The 22,052-nt window shown below is 40.5% G+C and overlaps 2 protein-coding genes and 1 pseudogene across 5 annotated transcripts in view; 2 read left to right on the top strand and 1 right to left on the bottom strand.

The window, feature by feature from the left end:
- Positions 1–943: 943 nt before the first annotated feature.
- On the bottom strand, positions 944–21,873 carry LOC119895226 (annotated as a pseudogene).
- Positions 3,862–12,359, top strand: LOC119895220 (protein-tyrosine sulfotransferase 1-like). The gene is made up of 6 exons (XM_038708177.1): positions 3,862–4,115; positions 7,103–7,809; positions 8,130–8,288; positions 8,442–8,695; positions 10,867–11,068; positions 11,766–12,359. The coding sequence occupies exons 2-6, from the start codon at positions 7,402–7,404 to the stop codon at positions 11,799–11,801; spliced, it is 1,059 nt and encodes a 352-aa protein (XP_038564105.1). The 5' UTR covers positions 3,862–4,115; positions 7,103–7,401; the 3' UTR covers positions 11,802–12,359.
- stc2b (stanniocalcin 2b) overlaps positions 19,180–22,052 on the top strand; it is a 54,959-nt gene continuing 52,086 nt past the window's right edge. For 2 of the 4 annotated variants that reach the window (XM_038708181.1, XM_038708178.1), the window contains exon 1: positions 21,694–21,929. The gene's annotated coding sequence lies outside the window, so the exon portion shown is untranslated. Of the gene's footprint in view, positions 19,511–21,693; positions 21,953–22,052 lie in introns of those variants that run through there. The other 2 variants (XM_038708180.1, XM_038708179.1) reach the window with 2 other exon arrangements.

Here is a 22,052-nt window from a genome sequence, read left to right as displayed (position 1 = left end):
CTCTCTCCGACTAGAGCGACATCACCCTAGCTAACGAAATGCAGTCCACTAACACAAACAAAAACCTCCCAGGACAAACCAAACTCCAACATAAACTTTATTAAGAAAAAGCAACGAAGTTTTACGTTCTGAAGCCCATTAGGCCAAATGAGATTCAGGTCAATGTTAGATGAAAACACAGTCAACATCAGAAAGGTTGACCAGTTGCTAACATTGTCTGTTGCAGCTTACTAATTATATGGCTTTCCACATTACTTCACCAGCTAACGTGACCCATAATACTCTCTTGTGTACTACTGGTATTATGTCAAAGAGTTGATTTTAGCCTACATGAAAGGATGTAAAGCTACATAGCAAATAAGTTTATACCAGCCCTTGATGTAACACAGGAGGAGCAGCCAGCTACTTTAGCACGGATACTGCTGTTTGCTTCATACTGTTCAATTTATATAATTGTCATTTTACCGACCGACGTACACAGCTTCTCCACTGTCTCTGTCACTGTAACTTACGTGACCCACATAATTTACAATAATGCAACATAACGGCGCAGGACAACAACACAGTGGAAGACCCATTCATTACAGCAATGTTACTTACTGCCATCTAACTTATAAAGTGTGGCAACAATCTCATTAATATTCAGTCTAGCTCACTAACCGTCTTGTTATCATCTAATACATTTATCTGTGCTGACATTTATGAGCCTCCTGTGAAAGAAAAAAAAAAGTAAATGAAAAGCTAAGGCTAAGGCTAAATGCAGTAAATGTAACAATATCATGTAAGGAGCATGAATTAGTTCAACCTCAAAAAAATATTACTGTAACAGTGCAGTGGGAGTTTATCTGAGTTTACAGCATGTTGTGTGAAGGTTTCTCCCAGTGTGTCGTATTTATGCATGCTCATGAGTTTGAGCAATTATACGAGCACACACCTGGTTGCAATCTAAAAACCACACCACTAGTTGCCTCTGAAACTACATATAGCCATGTTAAGTGTATCACCAAAGTGCTTTAAACAAAGCAAAGAAAACACAATACAGGTAAATAACATCAGTTAAAGTTAAGGATTCTTTAGTGTTTGACCATTTGTAAAAACAGTTGTTGGTGAATATGTCCTTAATGTTCTGTTTTAGTACAGATGGTGGAAGAGAGTGAAGAGCGTTTATCAGAGCAGCAGATTGAGAAGCTCATCCAGACAGTCGCAGACATCCTACCTGGTGACCCGGAGAGAGATTATAAGTGAAGGTGAAGAGCCGTGACTCAGTGACAGGCCAGGCACTGAGTCAAGCCTAGGATTATTACAGAACTGGACTTGTTGCTTTGACCTGTGCCATTTTGCATAACTGTTTGAACTAATCAACATGCTGACAGTAGGATGCACAATGGCTGCCTGGCCGTGGCTAAAAGGACATCAGAAGCATTAAATGAATGGAATAAAATAAATGAATGTTTCTGATGTGCATAAATGCGTTTACATACAACTGGATTCAAATCAACTACGCACACGCTTTCTAAAGAACAGGTTACTGGACAGTGAGTCACAGATGCCTTGTTTTGCATCTGACTGGTGTAATTTGTATTTCACATCAGATAATGTTTATGCAGGGACAGTCTGCTATTAACCCGGTATATTGTGGTTTCTGACTTAATGCTAGTCGTGAGTATGAAAGTGAAAATGAGGGTTTTTGCTGCTGTATGATTTCCCAAGCTGTAATATAAATCAGTCATGCAATTAAACTTGGTGAAGCACTAACATAATGTCACAACATAAGGTATTATTGGAGTGGATCCAGTATGTAACAACATAGAAAGTAGACAGTTTGGTTCAAGAGGTGATTGCTGTCTCTTATTCATGCTAGTTTTTTAAACATACTGATATTTTCCTTTTGTAACATATTGAAACATAACAGCTGAAATAAATGTGTCTACAGCTTTTTGTCACTTTGAATGACATGGTGATCAAGCAGGGAAGTTAACATTTGCTTTCAGGATGCAGGCCTTTTCTGAATGTTGACATGCTAAAAGGCATTTAAAACTTCTGGTTCACATGTGGTGCAAAATAACAAACTGTGAAGAACTGCTGCTAAATAAGGACTATAATCTGAAACTCATTTCAGAGTCAGGCGATGGGGGTGTCACCTTCAGCTACAGAAAACACCTTCAATGTTCTTTCTCTGCATCATCCTGTAGGTCTGTGAATGCAACACAAAAGTAGAAAGCACCATTAGGATGCCATAAACACAACACATTAGTCATTCTGTAAATTTTGACATTTAGGAGATTGTCTTAGGTCTGAAGTGTTAATCTGTAGTAATAGTAAATTTGTTAATCATACTGAAAAAAATATTAGTCATTTAATTCAGCATAAATGATTTTTCACAGAAATATGCTTCTGTAAGTAGTCAGAGATAAGACAGGAGGTAAACTGCAGCCTGATATCTAAACCCACAGCCTCTGGATCAGCTCTTGTTTTTTGTGCTGGGTGTTGTGAAGTAACAGAGGAAGGATGTGCTCTTTACACTCGTGTACCTTTCTGTTTTGGGCTTCCTGTTAGTGTATCACATGAGTTTCCTCTGCATACTTCACACCTTGTCAGGGCAAGATACTAAAGTAAAGTCATGGACGCTGATTTTGTACCAGCACATTCAGAACCCCAAGTAACTTACCCATCCATTCATCCATCAACACTTTCATACGTAAACAAAACCATGTACTTCTGCACAAAGCTGCTGTATTACACACAACCATTTTATGGGACCTAATTAGCATCCAGATACAGTCCTGTATCTGTGTGGGGTCCAGGCTAATAAACAATTTTAAGAGTCCTCTTTGGTCTGTGGTAACGTGATGAACATGTCATCAGTACCTACTTAACACAGGTTCAAAGCAGGCAGTTCAAAGGACCCAGTGTACTATGTGTCCACTGTGCTAATTTATTTAATTTAAAGTCTGTTTGGAAACAAGCACCACTAAAGCACATACTGACTGACAAGATGAAATATTGTGGTTCTGAAATCTAGGTGGTTTGTGCTTCATAACCTTATTTTGAATCCCTGTTTGTTTTGTTCTGTCTATCTTATGTTTCGTCTACATTAATATGTTCTACAGCAAACCTTGGGCCAGGTCTTAGAAAAGCTGTACACATTGCACAGAGAGTGGGGTGAACAGGTGTTAATAGGGGCTTATCAATCTGGCCATGACTTTTTCAGACTGTGTGTTCTCCATACAGAAATGAGGATGTGCTATCTGCTCAGTGTTGGCTTTACACTGTCCATCCACTCTGTCTTTTTAATAGCTTGGCCAAGTTGCCATAAATCAAGCTAAGAGGTTTTATTATCATTTTGTGTAGAGATAAATTATGTTGTAAGTGTCAACATCAGGGAATAGTCAGTTATTTATTTTATTTAAAATAAATTTTTGTATGCAACTTTTATCAGGTCAATACTTTCACTGATTATCTATGTATCACTTCACTTATTCTTGGAATTTAGTGGTTAGTTTCAGTTTTAGTTATTATTGTTTTGACAGGCTCACTCATCATTGTGATTTGGCCACAGAGCGATCAATGCCATACCAAAAGAGTAACCAAAATCAGCTTTATTAATGAATTGGTGGGTAAATTACATGAGGCGGGTTTAACCTCAAATAAACCTCAACACTGTGATTAAATTTCCCCCTGTGTGCTTTTACTGAGAGCAAACGAATCGATAAGTAATTTTAGCCTCGAGTGCGACGGCGGAATTGCCCTTTAACGCTTCGACCAATAGGAATCACCCAATCAGATGCGTTTCAGCAGTCAGAACTGCCCTCGACCAATCAACGCTCAGCTTTCTCTGCCTGTCTGCACTGGATTTTTTTTTCGTTTTCTCTCTCTCTCGCTCAACGGTGGAGACAGCTCGACTTCTCACGGTGCAAAGTTACATCGGCGAAACGTTGTGTAAATATGTGTTTTTCTAGATATTAAATGTGGTAGACTTCTCCGCCGACAGGTTCTCCACATGAGAGAAAACACCGACGTGTCTGTGTGGAGACAGGAGCTGCTGCTTTCAGCTTTTTCTGGATCAAGGTTCATGTGTGTTTTTTTTCTTCCCCTTCACAGAAAAACAGACGCCGGTGAGTGAACACCATTTTTAATACATCTGATATGTTTACGACGCGTGTTGGCTACTCAGACAGCTAAATGAGTGTGTTTAAACCAGGTGAAGACGGTTAAATAACGCACTGACGGGCTTTTTCCCTGGTGGTCTTGGTGGGCTGTAGGTGGCCGCTGGTCTGTCACGGTATGTTTGACTGATAGCAGGTCATTCACCTGGTGGCAGCTCGCCTCGGGTGCATATTTGCGGAAAAGATGTATCAATCCGTAAGCCATGCCAGATGTTCGTGGCTGCTGGGCCTTCGCTTTGCAGTCGTGGAATAATCCTATTTCTGCAGAAACACAAACACATCACCACTGACTGCGGTGATAGCTTTGACCTGTTTGTTTCCACCAGCGTGCACCTGGTTCACAATAGATTGTAGGCTGCAAAAATAAAAAGGCAGCAAGTCTTTATGATGAAGCAGCTGCAATTAAATATGCACCTTTTTTTTTTTTTAGGACATTTAATTTACTTGTTTTTTCATTACAGCATTGAGAAAGCAACAATGCTCGAAAAAAAGAGTGATAAATGTAGAAAATTATTAAAGGAAACAGTTCCAGCAATGGCCATGCTCCTGCCAGTAATGCATCAACCATAAAAAAGGATTGAAGTTGCTCTAACTGTGAGACTTTCCCTTCTGCAGGAAGACTGTATCCTTGCCCCTTCTGAGGAACAAGGAGGCTTTAGATTTCTTGACAACCTGCTGGTTAAAGATGTCACCAGTATGCACATGGGTCACCACACAACCACACAACATGTGTGCAAGGCAGCAAAAAAGGCAGCAATCCTTCATCATGAAGCAGCAACGATTGAACATTGAGGTTAATTAATTTCACATGCTTGCCACTGAGGGGAAACTGTCATACAGAAAGGAACACATGAAACTACCTTAGAGATATACATTCATTGGGGAGTATTAAAGTTAATAGCTGTCTGACAGACAGACATATTTATGCTTTAAGCAGGGTTAACATAGGAGGTGTATTAGACTTGGCAGGAAGTCAGTGTTCCCCCTTCTGTAAAGAGTGAAGGAGGTGACACCATCTTTGGGTTTCCTGACAAGCTTCTTGCTCAAAGACGTCAGTTTATCTACAAACTGACTGTGATCACCGTTATCTGGTTATTACGGACTTGTTTGTTGGCTTGTCCCTGAGCAGCGAACGTGTCAGCTTTTTCAAGGTCAATCCCCAGATTTAACAGAGGAGGTGTCCACTGCTAGTTTATTTGATACTTCTTTATGGGGAAAAAAAACTCTAGTGGTGTGTAGCCAAGCAGATAGTTTTGGTTCCACGTATCTGTCGTATCTGAGATTTCTGCCTCTGCTTCAGGAGAGGGGGGGGGTTGTTTGTGGTTAGAGCAGAAATCTCTTACTAGACAGTGTCTATTCATAGGAGTGGAGGCAAACACACGAGAGAGTGATATCTTAAAAACCTACCTAGACAAATAAAACCAAAAATGTCTGCATGGTCAGCTGAAACAGCTAATCAAGTAATTGTAGACAGACAGGAAAGTAATAAGCAACTGTTTTGGTAATAAGTCATTGTTTCCAGCTAATTAATTATAAAGATCTGCTGCTTGTCTTTGTCTTATGTTAAGTAAACTAAATATTTTTAGACTGGACAAAATGAGACATCAAGTTGGGTTTTAGGAAACTGTGAGAGTCCTTTTACTTATTATTTTTGACATTTAATAGAGCAATAATTAATCGAGGAAATATTATATATATATATATATATATATATATATATATATATATATATATATAAATTTTTTTTTTTTTTACAATTTGGGAGAACTGGCCCCTTTTTTTTAAATCCGTTGAAAGATAAAAAGCAGCAAGTGTCGTCTTAAACCACTGGCCTAATTCCCTGCAAACTCCAAGTGGCTTAATCTCTGCATGGAAATGCATTACAAATGCATGTAAAGCTCGTGGACACCACAGGACTTAGCATGGCTTAAGGCAGCACGTAAGTATCCCAGCCAGGCTGGGATGCCCTCATTTCCAGCTGTTTTTCCATTTTGCTTTGATCGTCGGGCTGAATTTTACTGGCAAGCTACTCCAGCCCTGGGAGAGGACATGTTCCCCACGTGGCATCCAGATGTCGGGCTCCCTGCATTCAGTCCGAACAAGACCGAGCCCAAAACACCTCTGAGAAAGGGAGACATAATGCATATTTGCTAAGAGCTTCTGTGAGAAATAAAACTGAGTGGTGAGAATGTGTAGAGCATTGAAGTGGCTTTAAAAGTTATTCAAACACTGCAGTGAATCATTGTTGAACTCAATGTTTAACACAATTCAGTTCTTTTAGTAAGCTCGTGTGTTTTAGTTTTCTGTGTGAAAATAAGAGGAATTAGAGGCCGGCTCACGTTGATGAAACTGCTTGTGTGTACATTGCAGAAGAGAAATGGGGAAGTTGTGGGATGGCTTCCTTGGTCAATAGTAATCTGATCTCAAATAAATTGCTTTGCGTGTAAGTGAAGCTGAAACTGTCTGTGAGAACAAAAACATGAGGAAGCTGTAATTAGTGCCTCAAGATTTGCTGGTCGAGAGCGTGTCTGTGTTGCATGCTGCACTGAACTTAACAGTCAGTGGCTCCCCGGAGGAAAGATACAAAATAGCTGTGAACAAAAACTGGATGAATTTCAGCCCGTCTGAAAGTGTGCACAAGTGTTCTTTGCAAACTTCACACCCTGTTTGCTGGTAATAGCTACATCCTACAGGGCAATAGTTAATGTTTGAAATTACTCATTTATAGAATTTTAAATATGGTGATTTATGTTTTTTCTTTTTGTTATTCTGCAAGTTGTGAAATCACACTTGGCAATAAAATCTCATACTGCAGTACGATTCACCATCCTGGAGACACAGAGGCATTCTGTCTGTGTATCTTTGGTTGCAAGCCACAAAGTGATTGTGGTGCAAGTTCTTGCTCAGGTGTTTGACGTGTCGTTGTCTTGTTTTAGGTCGGAGCGATGGATAAAAGACGTGGCTGGCTGTGGAGCGCAGCAGGCCTGGGTCCTGCTCTCCTCCACCAGGGCTGAGGATCTACAGAGGAGTGAGGAGTCTCCTCCCTCATCAGGCCTTCCTCAGCATCACCTCTGCTGTCTTTCTCGCAGTCATCCTCATTGTCCAGGCTGTCAGTGTTTAGTTAAGTCTCGGACCTGAATTTAAGAAGTACCTATATTCACATCTGGTTCCAGCAGCCAGCCTCCTCAGGTGTTTTATGTCCTCTTGAATCTGACTCCCAGTAAACCCAGCAACCATGAGAAGCACCAGAATGAGCCTTCTGCTGGGCTGCGTACTCCTCTGCTCCGCCTCCCTGCTCTACCTGGGCATGAGCGGGATAGAGTGCCCTCCGAAAAGCCATCGGTACCGGTGGATGGAGCTCACCATGGGCTCATCCAATCAGAGCTTGTCCCTGACTGAACATTTCCCTGAAGACACGCCCCTCATCTTCATCGGAGGCTTTCCAAGGAGCGGCACCACACTGATGCGCGTCATGCTGGACGCCCACAATGCTGTACGATGCGGGGAAGAGACCCGGGTGATTCCCCGCCTCTTGGCCATGCGAGCCACCTGGAGCCGCTCAGTTAAGGAGAGGATACGACTGGACGAGGCCGGTGTCACTGACCAGGTGTTGGACTCAGCCGTGCGAGCGTTCTTGTTAGAGGTGAGTTGGTCAGTGCATTAAGCTAAATTATAAATGGGAGCTAAATTATCTCTTAGTTTATTGAACAAATAAACATTTTTCCCAACATGTAAACTTATTTCTTATTGTTGTCGCATGTGTAAATGTTTTAGTATCCTGGGGAAAATATTCATGTTTCTCTTTAATAGGATAAGTGCTCATCTCTGTTGTTGTAAATTATGTATATGATTTTCATATTTGGATCTCAACATGAATATTAAAATCTTGGTGTTCTGAATGTGAAGAAGGAATGGTTTGCAGCTCAGGCATTTCTCATTTACTGTTATACATTTGTGTCCTAGGTCATAGTCGGCCATGGGGAACCTGCGCCTCGCCTTTGCAACAAGGACCCGTTCGCCCTGAAGTCTCTTTCATATCTGTCACACATCTTCCCGAAAGCTAAATTTGTGCTCATGCTACGAGACGGACGGGCAACCGTCCACTCCATGATATCACGCAAGGTGTGCTGGGTTTCTTTCGCTTATCGCAGGCAGACAAACTTGATATGTTTGTACTGGTGCCACATTGTGACAAATCACATGTTCCATTCTGTTTTCACGCTCTGTCGTGATTGGTCTCCTGCCCTTATCTTATATCTCTGTCTCCATTCCCAGGTGACCATCTCTGGCTTCGACCTGACCAGCTACAGGGACTGCCTGACCAAGTGGAGCAGCGCGGTGGAGACCATGTTCAGCCAGTGCCAGGCAGCCGGAGAGGGCAGATGTCTGCCCGTCCGCTACGAGCAGCTCGTTCTCCACACAGAGGAGGAAATGAGGAAGCTGCTTCACTTCCTAGAGCTGCAGTGGGACCCATCAGTGCTGCACCATGAAGAGCTGATTGGAAAGGCTGGGGGCGTGTCTCTGTCCAAGTGAGTTTTTAAAATGAGCTGACTTAAAGCTTACCTCTTTGCTCCAGTGGTATCTAACCATGCAGATAGTTTCACTTTTGTGTACTGAGGTTTTCGGATATCTACCCTCTAAAACACAGACACGAGTTTTTTTAACATATGCTGAAATCAGGTCCATTCCCTTCTCTTGTGGTGGCGGCAGATGTTTCAGACACAGACATCTCTAAACCTCAGCACACTAAACTGAAACTATCTGCAAGGTTATATATGCACAAGGGTTAACTATGCCTCATTGAAAATTATATAATGGCTCCCAGGATATCTGCAAGTTCTTGCAAAGTTTTAAAATGTCTGAACTTATTTAAGGTCTTAAATAGCCTTAAATACACAGAGCCTTTAGGGAGTCAGGTGATGCAGTATAAAGAGCAATAATGTCTGCGTATGGAGGAGGTCGGGGTGGATCGATGAGTCAAACACAAGCAAGTCTTTCACCAGCTGTTCGTGTCCCGTGTGACTTAAATGATTAATTGATCATCAGAACAATTTTTCTGTGTATTCACAAATCAAATCAGTGGACCAATCGTTTTAGCTTTTTTCTGCTGTGAATACAATTTATTTGTCTATGATTGTTGATTGTAGTGGCTAGAAAGAAACTCTTTGGTTATCAGGACTTTGCAGTGAAACGTGATTGTTTACCATTGATATTTTAAAAAGCTAAATAAGGTTATTTCAGCCACTGGAAACACCCTTCACAGGACTTTATATCATGTTTGTTAGATATCCTCAAAAATACTAAAAAACCCTCCCACCTATCCAGTAAAAAATTTAAAATGACTTTAATCACCACCAGTGCTACTCTGTAGAAATAAAACTCCAATAAGAATAAAAACAATTTTCTGAGAATTAAAAAAAATGTTACATTACCTTATGGTCTAAATTCTTTTATCTCTGCAGTTCCACATATGTAATTGTGTTGGAAAATACTAAACCTGTTTATTTCATATTGATATATTTAATGTCTAAAAACAGCCAATTCTGGGATAAATTATAATCGGCTATAAAAACCAAACATGCTGACAGAATGTAAACTCCACTTCGTTTCAATAAACCCTGCAAAGTCCCAGAAATGTTACTGAGACCTGACCTCTGACCTCTGCAGTGGTAGCTGTGGCCTTTTATTATTATTTAAGTGTATGATGGTGGACGTCAGAGCTTTCATCTGAAGCAGCCAAACCTTTCAGTCAAGTAAAGCTTACAGACTTTCTCCATAGATATTTAATTTGTGTTGCTCCACTTATCTGTCGTGATTCAAGCAGAACGTCTCGTTGCAGGGCAGAAGCTCAGGGGATTTCGTGGTAATCTGGCTGCTTCGTACTGTCAAAAACACAAACCTGGCGGGTATTGGGAGGAATTAGGCCACATTCTGAGAGAATTGGCACCCTTATTGTCATTAGTTATGCAACAGTTGGCGCAATATTAGTCACACAAATGTTTTATAACCTCCCCAGAAATTAAATTATCACAATATGCCGCATATTGTGGTTCTGGATCATGTGTGTAAACGCTTTTATTTACATTTATTCAACAAATTAAGTGAAATACAACACACATTGTTATATGCATTTCCTTTTTATGTATGTCTTACTTAAATTAAAAACATGTTAAGGACAATTAATTATATTTTGATTGACTTTTTGCCATCTAATTAAGATGCAGCAAATGCATACATAAAAGGCAAATGCATATAACTTTTATTTTATTTTCACTCTATTGCTCTGTCTCAATTTGAATAAAACTGAAGTGAAGTCAAGTGAATGTGACAATGTGGTCAAATGTTGGTGATAATGATCCGCGTGGTTACAGTTGATCATCAAAAAGAAGAAAAAGCAGTCAAATATTGCGATCATCATTTCCAGTAAGTGCACAATGACTTGATTTGAAAAATCGAAATTCACGCACTACACAAGTTAAGTACATAGTGTACTACATGTTGGTGTACTAAATGAAGTATCCAAATTGAGACACAGCTATTTTTTTAAGTTGTTTTAATTTGCATTGTCCATAGCTTTGTCAGTCTTCTTGTTTAGGAACTTTGTCTCTTCCATATAAACTTTTAGCTTTAAGGTCTAACTAACACACACACACACACACACACACATGAAAGCACCCTGTGTTTGGCTCTGTGTGTGCAGGGTTGAGCGCTCCACAGACCAGGTGATGAAGCCGGTGAACACAGACGCCCTCTCCAAGTGGGTCGGGCACATTCCCTCGGACGTGTTAAGTGACATGGCTGAAATCGCCCCCATGTTGGCCCGCCTGGGCTACGACCCCCACTCTAACCCTCCCGATTACACAAGACCACAGCCCATGGCGTCTCCGTTCAACTACTCACAGGTGAGGTTAAAAAATTGATGTGAGGGAGAACAAAAGCATTGCTCAGAGTTTTAAATTTTTCTGATTAAAAACATTTCACTTTTTCACTTTATTGATTAGTTGTGGAAAAAGCCCATCATGAATTCATACAATATTTTGTACCTAACCCAATAAATGAAATACACTGATATAAAGCTGAGAAAAGTAGCCCATTTGAATCGTTGGAACCAGTGAGCATTTGGCATTTTGTCAAGAGGATACTGCTCACCAATTTACAGTAACAAAGATCTTTCTGCAACATTGAGAGTGTACAAATTATAAGCTGATAATACACCAAAGTCCCTCTAAATAGGTTTAAAAAAGCAGATGGTATTTTAAAAAAGCTTTAGTCCACTGAAATATGTTTTTTTTATTCATTTTTTTTTAATCAACACAAAGGTTTGTAAAAACCTTTTTGAATATCTATGTCAGCTTCAGCAGGTTTATGCATAGGCTCTGTAAACACCCAACTGTATCCAGCTCCAGTCACCCAAATCACAAAAACATTATTTCCACTCACCCGTACTTGATCTCCAGTCATGCATAGCTTCATTTGTACAGTTGTCAAGATGAACCAAAGCACCACAGGTGGAGGATGCAGCAATGACGTGTGATTTACAATCATATAAAAGATAATATTTCCAATCATAAGTGAACACCTTGTCTTTTCATTCCTCAGAGTTGGAAAGCAACAGAGACGCCACACCCCAGTTAAGTGAAAGAGGCTTAGCTGTTACACGATATGGATGCACCTTAAACACGGACTTCCAGTTCGGCAAGTGTTCCATGTGTACTATGTGAATTGTTTTTAATGCTCGTGTACATGGATGAAGTGTGTTAAGTACGGACTCATCACGTGGTTTGGGGTTTATGGTTTTTGTCTCAGCTCTTACATACCATGTGTACGACGTGCTGAAGGACGTTCGCTGCTTCTCACTCGCCAACATTTCCTCCACGGTGAACCGACATTATTACACTGCATTTTGACGCGCGTCCTCTCACCTCGTACGTCAACATGCCTGTATGTTGTTATGATTCACCACAAATGTGAATGTGTAATTAGACGAATCTTTCACTTACTGAGAGTTCAGTCAGTGTTCATGAAGACATTATGACTGTATATTTTTGAAGACTTGTGTTTATTTTCTTAATAAATTATTTTGGTGTTGGCCATTCATTCAGGAATTAAAGTTGTTTATTCTGAATTGAAGCTTTTTAATTGTTGTATATTGTTAAACGTGAATAAAAAGAGCCTAAATGTCACTTTTTAAAATGTAGTTTACTTTTGTTCACTAATTATTCAGTTTCACACACTACTCCAACATATTACTGCATGTTCATGCTTGATGTTTGACAGCCAGCTAAGCCACAGCACCCTCTAGTGGTTCAACGACACAACACAAAACCTGATTGCCCTTGAAGGCGAGACCACAATATGAGTCCTGATTAAAAACAATTAAACTTCAGTTTTCATGGTCCAATAGAAATAATGTCCAAAAGTACATGTTATTTTATGAACATTCAAAATAAAGCTACATGGAGCTTTAACTAGATCCATCAACAATACAGGTCACACTTAAAATACAAAAGAGAACAAAAAGAATTCCTTCAGTACGATATATCTATATATCTATCTATATAAATGTATATGAGACAATTTGTTCCCACCTTTTTGGTTAATTCGTCACAAGATGCAATGCATGCATGAATGATTTGAATGCGTCTTTACGCACAGTGATAGGCTACTTGGATTAAGACGTACCGTAGCTGCGTGTTAATAGCCTATCTATCTGTCTAACGTTTATTATAATAAAGAAATTTATGCCAAGTTAAGGTTGATTTTATAGTTTAGTCAGTGTCATAATTGTCAGTGTACAGTTGGTGTAGCTCACTGCATCTGCTTGTAAGAATATGTCCGTGCGCAAAACATGCCATTTGGCCTGTGATTTTAAAGACTACAGTGATGTAACCCATTAAAGCCAATTAGCTGTTAACAAGACTAGTGAAAACATGGTGTCTGATATAATAATAATAATAATAATCTTTATTTGTAGAGCACTTTTCAAAAACAAGTTAGTAAGTAAGTGCTTTAACAAGTGTAAAGACAATAATACCCAAAAGACAATAATACAAAAATAAAAGCATGAAAACATTGAAAAGACTAAAATACATGTTTAAGATAAATATAAAATTAGTAAAATAGAATAAAATAAAAGGGATAAAATAAAGTCAAATATGATCTGGAAAGGCTCTCCTATAAAAGTATGTTTTAAGAAGGGACTTAAAAGAGTTCACTGACTCCGCTGACCTGATTTCCTCGGGCAGGCTGTTCCAGAGCCTCGGGGCCCTGACAGCAAACTCTCTGTCCCCTTTAGTTTTCAGTTGAGACTCTGGAACAGACAACAGACCTCTGCCCGAGGATCTCAAGGTACGTGCTGGTACGTATGGGACTAAAAGTTCAGAAATATAACAAGCTAACTTTAAAAGTGATCAATAGAATTTTAAAGTCAATTCTAAAACATACTGGGAGCCAGTGTAATGAAGCTAAAATAGGAGTAATGTGGTCATATTTCTTTGTTCTGGTTAAAAGCCTGGTAGCTGAGTTCTGGACAGTCTGGAGTCGATCAATAGATTTTTGGGTTAAACAGGTGAAAAGGCTGTTGCAATAATCCAGGCGTGATGAGATGAAGGCGTGTAAAATGGTCTCGGTGTCCTTAAAAGTTAACATAGATCGAATTTTTGCTATATTTCTAAGTTGATAAAAACATGATTGAACAAGCTTTGTGGTGTGCTGCTCGAAATTTAAATTACTATCAAACCAAACACCAAGGTTCTTTGCCACAGGCTTAATGTGATTTACTAGGGAACCAGCAGATGGCAGTATTTGATTGCCATCTGCTGGGACCCAATGACCAGGATTTCTGTTTTGTCTGAGTTCAGCTGGAGGAAATTATTTGACATCCATTTTTTTACTTCACAAAGGCAGTTGGTAAGTGAACTCCGCATTCCAGGGTCTGTGGATCTGACGGGCAAGTATATTCGTGTGTCATCAGCATAAATATGAAAAGAAATGCCATGTTTATGGATAATATGTCCAAGGGGAAGCTGATACAAGGAAAACAAAATGGGTCCTAAGACCGACCCCTGAGGCACACCATATTTAACTGGACAGAACGAGGAGACATAGTTGTTTACAGACACACAAAACTTCCTATTTGACAGGTAGGATGAAAACCATTCTAGGGCAGTACCAGATATCCCCACCCAGTGCCTCAGTCTGTCTAACATGATCTTGTGATCAATGGTGTCAAAAGCAGCGCTAAGGTCCAGGAGTACAAGGACTGAGCACATGCCTTCATCAGCAGACATTAACAGGTCATTGGTGACTTTAAGCAGGGCAGTCTCAGTGCTGTGGTACTTCCTAAAACCAGACTGAAACTTTTCAAATAATTTGTTATTTTCCAGTACAGTGAGCAGCTGTTTGGACACAATTCTTTCTAGAATCTTTGCAATAAAAGGCAGTTTTGAAATTGGTCTAAAATTATGTGGGAGACAGGGATCTAAACCAGGTTTCTTTAAAAGTGGGTTCACGCAAGCCGTTTTAAAATAATCAGGGACACAACCAGTTGATAGGGAGCTGTTAAAAACAGAGATAAAATGGGGCCCAACAGAATCTATTACTTTCAGTAAAAACTTTGTAGGTATTACATCAAGTGGGCTGGAGGACACTCATTTGTGATACTGTTTTTAAACGCTCAGACAAGTCGATGGGATAAAACTGGTTAAAACTCTCTTGTTGCTGGTGAGGAACCTCTGAGTAAGAGGCCGCGGGGGTAATAGAGGCTCTGATTGACACCACCTTATTGGTAAAATAAGATAAAAACAATTCACAGTCATCATTACTTCCAGCTGAGGCACAAGGAGGGATTGGGTTTACCAGATGATCCACAGTCTTAAACAGAAACCTGGGGTTGTGTTTATGTGTAGTAATGAGTTCAGAAAAATAGTGTGTTCTCGCATCCTTAACCATGTAATTGTCGTTAATTAATAAATCCTTCAGACAGAGGTAATGGACTTAGAGACTGGATTTTTTCCATCTGCACTCTGCTTTCCTGCATTCCCTTTTTAGGCTGCGAATGCTGTCATTTATCCAGGGTTGCTTACTAGCTTTAGACGTAGGCCTAACCTTTAGAGGAGCAGTAATATTTAGTGACGACAAGCAGATATGATTGAAGTGATCGACGAGATTGTTGGTGTTGGAATCAGACAGGTGTTGGCTGATATCCTTATCGAGTAAACGGACCAATAGTTCGAGCTGATCATCTGGCTCTCTGTATATAGCCTACACCTCCTGCAAACGAATTAATCACAACATGGGAACAAATAGCATTTCAAGTGCTCAAAGTGGCTAAATGTGGCCTCAGTGTATTTATATTGTTTTATCTATGGCCACTCGGGGGCTGCATATAAGGTATTTCAAATCAAAATCTGTACCTGCTGCTCTCTGGATGTTAACATGGCAGGGGCTGTGTTTTGTTCATCTGTAGGCGGGTTGGAAGCGTGAGGCAGTGTCTGGTTGACCGGGGTGGGTGGAGCTTCAGAGCTGCACCTGACCATGTATAGGAAACACCTAGAGAACTGAGAGAGGCACACACAAAGAGAGGAGGTGGAAACAGCTAAATAAATATGATACAGGAACTAGTGATGGCAAGCTCGAGTCTTTTGACAGACTCGTTCATTCAAATCTCTTTCATTAAAATGAACTAATCTTTTTTTGAGTAATTTCGTTAATTTGAAACTAGGCTGGTTATTGTGGCGCTGCAGCCCTCTAGTGGGCAATTAAAAAACAGTGCTGTTCTCAAACACAGAAGGCTGCCTGGCTTGCTTTATTTGACAAAGTATAATGCACAAATTCACCTCTTGATTACTGTATATCATCATCATATAAACCCCCCTGGATCCACAACCAAATTCAAACCATGTAAAAACCAAAGAAATATGTTGTCAATATGTAATCACCACTACTCCGGCTAAATCCTTCCATTTTCACAATCTTTCCAGAGTATACAACCAGACCAGCTATATAAAGGCTTATGTATATAATTACTATCATTATCTCTAAAGTGCTCATTCATACAGTAGCCAAACGTCCCTCTCCATGAGTAAAATATTAATATCAGATTTGCAGTAAATATACTTAAGTAATAAGCTTGATACACTATATGAATAAACACACTCTTATTAAAATTCAGCCAATTTAATAATAATCTGGATCAAGCCACCAAGTTGTTAAAAAACTCCAGCACAGACAGACGAACAAAGAAATATTAACACATTATATAAATGCAGCAGTTTGGCAGTTCTGGACGCAGAATGGGCCACATCAGGTCCTGATTCTGCAGACAGAGAAACACACATGAGCGCATCGCTCTCAAACACTGCAGGTTGTTCACCAGTCAGAGCTGTGAAACAACAGCACGGCTCTGTTGGTAAATAAAAAGGAAAAGTTATGTTGCGTACTCTGGCTGACCGGATCAGCTGTTATCTGTTTACAGGGCTAACGCTAACGTTGCTACGTGGCTGTGTAATATTGACCGGGTCTGTTTGTTTTGGAGAGGAGACGACCTCTGAGGTAATTTGGCTCCAGGTAGAGTCAGGGCTCTGAAGTGGACCCACAACAACTCTCATCAGCTGTTAGCTGTAATGTTAAACACTAGCAAACTAAAGTTACTGCGGCTGTGTTAAAACTATAACTTAGCACAACATCACTGCGCTGTAATAATGTTATGCTTTATAAAATGTTACATGATTAACAAAATAGATATATAATATCAGTCCAGTGACTGTTACCTGAAAGCCGACCTGCCTCTCATCCTCCGGCGCTGGAAGTCACTGAGCCTGCCGAGTGAATGAAAGACTGAGGAGGACCCATGTGAGCGGTGAACGAGTCGTTCATTCCTGCTCCACAGTAGCTGTCACGTGACAAATGAACGACTCAGACCTAGAGACCCCCAGTTGAGAGTCGTGAACTAATCAGTTCTGTTTCCTGTGCTGACGGAGACCAGGTAGCTGCCGTGTGACGAGTGAACGTAAGAGTCCAAGATCCTTCACGCATGCGTGAAAATGAACGAATCACTCTCTGAGACAACCCCTTCCTCCCGAGTCATATACACGATTAGGTCTTATGAACGAAACGCTCTTTGAACGACACAAGACTAACAGGAACACGAGCACATTCAGAGCTGCACTGGCTTGTTAACTGTCTGAACAAGAACATTTCCATTCTGACATTATCACACTAGTTATGGGCTAATAACTAAGGTAGGGATCTCCGCACACATCTTCTGTAATTCAAATCGGTGTGGTACTGTGTCCAGTGATTGAAAATTATGTCGGAGGGATAAATACTGTATGTCACTTGGCTGCTAAGTGATTTGAACAAATCAAACGTCTGTAGAAAATAAAAAGAACATTTCATAAATTACACAACCATTGCAGAATGTTTATAATTTTTTGGGGATAGGAAGCTGTTTTCCCAAAACAATAAAACATTTATTAATGCTTTCAAGGAGGGCTTCACAACTTCTCAAGTCTGTTTTAAAGGTTCAGTGTGTAATATTAAGGAGGATCTATTGACAGAAATGCACAATGATATACATATGTTTTCAGTGGTGTATAAAGACCTTACATAATGAACAGTTATGTTTTTTATAACTTAGAATGAGCAATTTCTATCTACAAATGTCCACGGTTCTTCTTACATGGAAGTCACCATGTTGCGCTGCCATGTTTCTACAGTAGCCCAAAAGGACAAACTGCTCTACAAAGAAAGTTTTTTTCACTATGCTGAATACGTACGAAGAAGAAGATGTAGTAGTAGCTGTAGCTATCTGGTTTATTAGAAGTAAGAAGTGAAATTTGGATAAATAGAGGACCGCACTTTTATCACATTATTTAGCAGAAGAGCCAACAGAGCATGCTTGGAAAGAGATGGATGAGCAGTGACTGAGCCATTGGTTGCAATTTGCAACCCTCGCCACTAGATGCCACTAAATCTCACACACTGAACCTTTAAAACAATACTCACATGCATTGAAAGAGTTGCTGGTCGTTTTGTAATCATTTCTCCTGTCCATACTGGCTGTAAAGACGGGGGACAACAGCTACAGTCCTCGTTGGAGCAACTCTTTCAATGTAATATATGGGCATGTGACTATTAAAGGGGAACTCTGATGACTGTGTAAGAACTGCTGTTACCTGGTTGTTGAGCAGCACGTAGATAACAGGGTTGAGGACGGTGCTTGAGGGAGGGGATTAAACTGAAGGCAGGCGGTACAACTCCAGGCCGTCCAAAGGAGGAGAGCAATGCCACAACACCATATGGCATTCAACACAATAGGTAGCCTGTCACCATGGAGACCACCATTAAAAGGACACGGCCTTCCCTCCGCTCAGCTGAGGACCGGTTGAGCCTGGTGACCTGGACGCACACACAGACACACACAATGCTGGAGGAAGTTCTGAATGGTGGAGCTATAGGTGTCACCCATTACACAGAGGTCAAAGGTCATTCTGCATGCTCACCTGTCTCGCCACCGCTCGTACAGCCAGCAGGATCCTCCCGTAGCAGAAGAACATGAGCAGCAGCGGAAGGAGCAGGCAGAAGATGAACAAACAGCTGATGTAGGAGCAAGCTGTGAGTGAGCGTTGGTGCCACTGGACGGAGCAGGTGGTACCGGGGCCCTCCGGCCGTAGCTGCTCAATAACACACAACGTATGCTCTGATTGCATTTTCAACATTATTGAAGTGTTCAGATTCTACTCATTTTCAGGTTCATAATTGGATTTAGGGGTTGTACCAGAATATGTTTACATGGTTTAATAAAAACACCATATTTGTCATGCTGCACATTGCTGCAGCCCCTCTTTTCACCCATGCTTCGTCTTAGCTACCGAGTGAAGCATCTCACTTTAATTTGATCTTTGTTGGGAGTTGCACATGCGCAGCATCTAGTTAAGGACTACTAGACAATCAGAAACAGAGTAGGGCAGGTCCTTAGAAGCCGGTAACCATGGGCAAGTTCAGTGCCGACAAATTGTAGCAAACCGTTTTATTCAATGGAAACCGTGGTTCCTTGAACACCCTGTTGTGTACGCAAGCGCAATGTATTTTCCTGCCTTTTTAAAACGGTTGTGTTTACTAACTTATCGCAGCTGATTGGGTAACACCTGTGACAAGCCCACCAAACGGGAGAATACATACCTTGAAGCCCATTGCAGAATGTTGCACAGCGTTTCAAGTCGTTCAATCCCCAAACGTTGCAAAACGTTTTGAGATTGAACTTGCCCTAGGGCTTCGTTTCAGTTGTACATGTTCCCGAACCAGCTTCGCAAACTAAACTGGAGCTTCAGAGTTTCAGAGTGGTAAGTGGTCATTAATTTGTAACAAATTTATCTTTCATATTTTATTTTTTAATTGTGCACTGTCTTTACATCACAGTAACTTTATGCCGATTGACTAACATTTGACAGGGAGGGGGAGGGGAGGCAACAGGCGTTGTCTTGTCACCATGTGTGCTGCAGCTCAGTGTGTTTTTGAGGGCATACCTAACTAGCTGGTAGGCGAGCATTATGACGTGTGTTACAAAGTGACATAACAGATAGGTTACGGAAGTAAAGGCTGGACTACGATCATGCTGTTTTCAGGTAGTTCAGGAGCAGTGTTGTCTGTATTGTAGATGGTAACTCCCTTTGGGGTGGACTTAGGGCCTTTTCACTTTGCAAAACTATTACATGCACAAAAAAGATATATAACAGGGAAAAAGGGAAAAAGCATAATATGACCTTAACAGACTTAAAGTTCTGTGTCAGTATGGGTTTAATACCAAATGGTATATGGACTTATTATCGTTTATTCGTTATTCACATTTATGCTTTTGTGTTATGTAAGTCACAGGAAAGGAAGGCCCAGATCTCTCCAACATGCTGTTTTGTGTGTACACTGTAATATAACTAAGTTGGGTGGTTGTCAAAATCAGGCAATGGAAAATAACCAAAAATGAGTATTGGATGATTTTAATACCTAGAAGTTTGCCATTGATCCACAGCAGCTGATCTTGTGAAATGATTAATCAAATAAAGAATAATATAATAAATAAATAGCCCAACATTTTCCTGTGTATATGTTTTTAAAAAGTTAATTCTCATCACTGATTATCATTTGCATCATTGCCTGTAAAACAAATAACTTAATAACTCACAGTAACACATTGTGATGTGACTGTTTGTCATTTTGTAGTAATAATTATGAAATCACAGATGACCAAAACTTTGTGGCTCTATTTTCTTTTAAAGCACTCCCTTATTAAGTTTTTATAATGTGAATAAACTAGCAAAATGTTTTCCTCTCAGTTTTAGCATCATCAGACTGAATAAATAAATGAATGAATGATCTAGTGAGTGAGGTGGTGGATTAATATTTGAGGCAGCACAGACCTGCTCCAGCCCAGCAGCGGAGGCAGAGTCCAGACCAGCGAGTAGAGCCAGGAGGCGGCCACAACGAGCCTGGCCCTGCGGTACTGAGAGGAGTTCGGCTGGGTACTGTGGAGCACCGCAGAGTACCGCTCAAAGGACAGCAGAGAGAGAGACACCAGAGATACTGTACCTGACAGAAAGAGGCGTCAAAACAGAGTAAAGAACAGCAGTAAATGATCCAACAGAGTCAATCATCTCTCCAATTATTACAGTTTTTTGACGCAAGTCATAGAAAGTTTACTTGCACTCCATTTTAGAAGGAAATAATTTACTTTTTATTCATTTATCTGACAGCTGTAGTTACAATTTAGTTTGCAGTTTACATCTAAAACATGACCAACCTCTACAATCTCATGCATTGTTACAGATTAAACTACCTAACAGTTCCACCTCAATAGCTGTAACATGAAAATGCTGCTTACAAGTTAATCCAGTAATATAAAAACACAAAATTTACTTAATAAACTTTTAGTTCTGATACTGTTTCTGTAGCCTACTTGAGTAAAATATAAAATAGTAGTAAAATATTGTTGTATTGCTACTTTTACTAAGTAGGGTACTAAGTTAGGCTACTAAAGTAGCCTAAAGAATCTCAGTAGCCCCCATACATCTTCTACTACCAGAAGTCCTAGAATAACCTAAATGTGACACTGCCCAAATGTATAGGCTCTAAACACACTGCAGAGACCAAGATGAAAATGCAACAGATAATGCCATCTAATAGAAACTCAATTTAATCTGCATCTAAAGTATGATCTGCATCATTTATACAGATTCCTGCCTGAACTGAACTCAAATAGGGCCTGTAACGATTGTACAGAGTGCCAAGTCCCATAGGGTTATATTTTTTTATCCTGTGCGCACAAGAAAAAAAATCATCTTATGGGACTGCAGGGGCTCCATAGTTTTTATGTCATGCAGGAGTTTCCAATATTCCCAATCACTCACCGAAAAGCGCGTTTGAGAAACCGTACCACCGGCACCCGTAGGGGCCCGTCGGCCAAGCTTAGGGGCTTCCCGAAGATGCAGACGAGCATGTGGCTGGCGCTGATGTTGACGAGCAGCAGGTTCACCGGAGTCTGCAGCCCGGGGAAGCGCGAGAACACCAGGAGTACCAGGAAGTTACCGAGGAAGCCCAGGACCAGGATGAACCCGAGGACGACGGCCACCGTGATGTGACCAGCCCGACTCAGCGTGTCTGCGTCGGACACGGAGCTGTGACCGTTGCTGATGTTATGTTGCAGGACCACCATGCCCACCTGGTTATATACAGTCTATGGTTATCCCTCACTTAAAGCAGAGAAACAAGGTGCATCATCAAACAAAGACAACGTGAGGGGTTGAAATTTATGTTCTTTAAATTTACTTTGTGGGAGTTTTCACAGGCTGATACACACCAGATACAAATGCCCACAAGATGTTTAAAAAATCT

This window comes from Micropterus salmoides, unplaced genomic scaffold (assembly GCF_014851395.1).
Source record: "Micropterus salmoides isolate LMB-PRFRI ecotype aquatic unplaced genomic scaffold, ASM1485139v1 Ms_hic_scaffold_9, whole genome shotgun sequence".
NCBI lineage: Eukaryota > Metazoa > Chordata > Actinopteri > Centrarchiformes > Centrarchidae > Micropterus > Micropterus salmoides.
This window is presented reverse-complemented; position numbering and strand designations above follow the sequence as displayed.

Bases quoted from the DNA above. Each gene is read 5' to 3' on its own strand.
- LOC119895220 (XM_038708177.1), top strand. From the start codon at position 7,402: ATGAGAAGCACCAGAATGAGCCTTCTGCTGGGCTGCGTACTCCTCTGC. The intron at 7,810-8,129 runs GTGAGTTGGTCA...TTTGTGTCCTAG, and splicing joins TGCGAGCGTTCTTGTTAGAG to GTCATAGTCGGCCATGGGGA. The intron at 8,289-8,441 runs GTGTGCTGGGTT...CTCCATTCCCAG, and splicing joins ACTCCATGATATCACGCAAG to GTGACCATCTCTGGCTTCGA.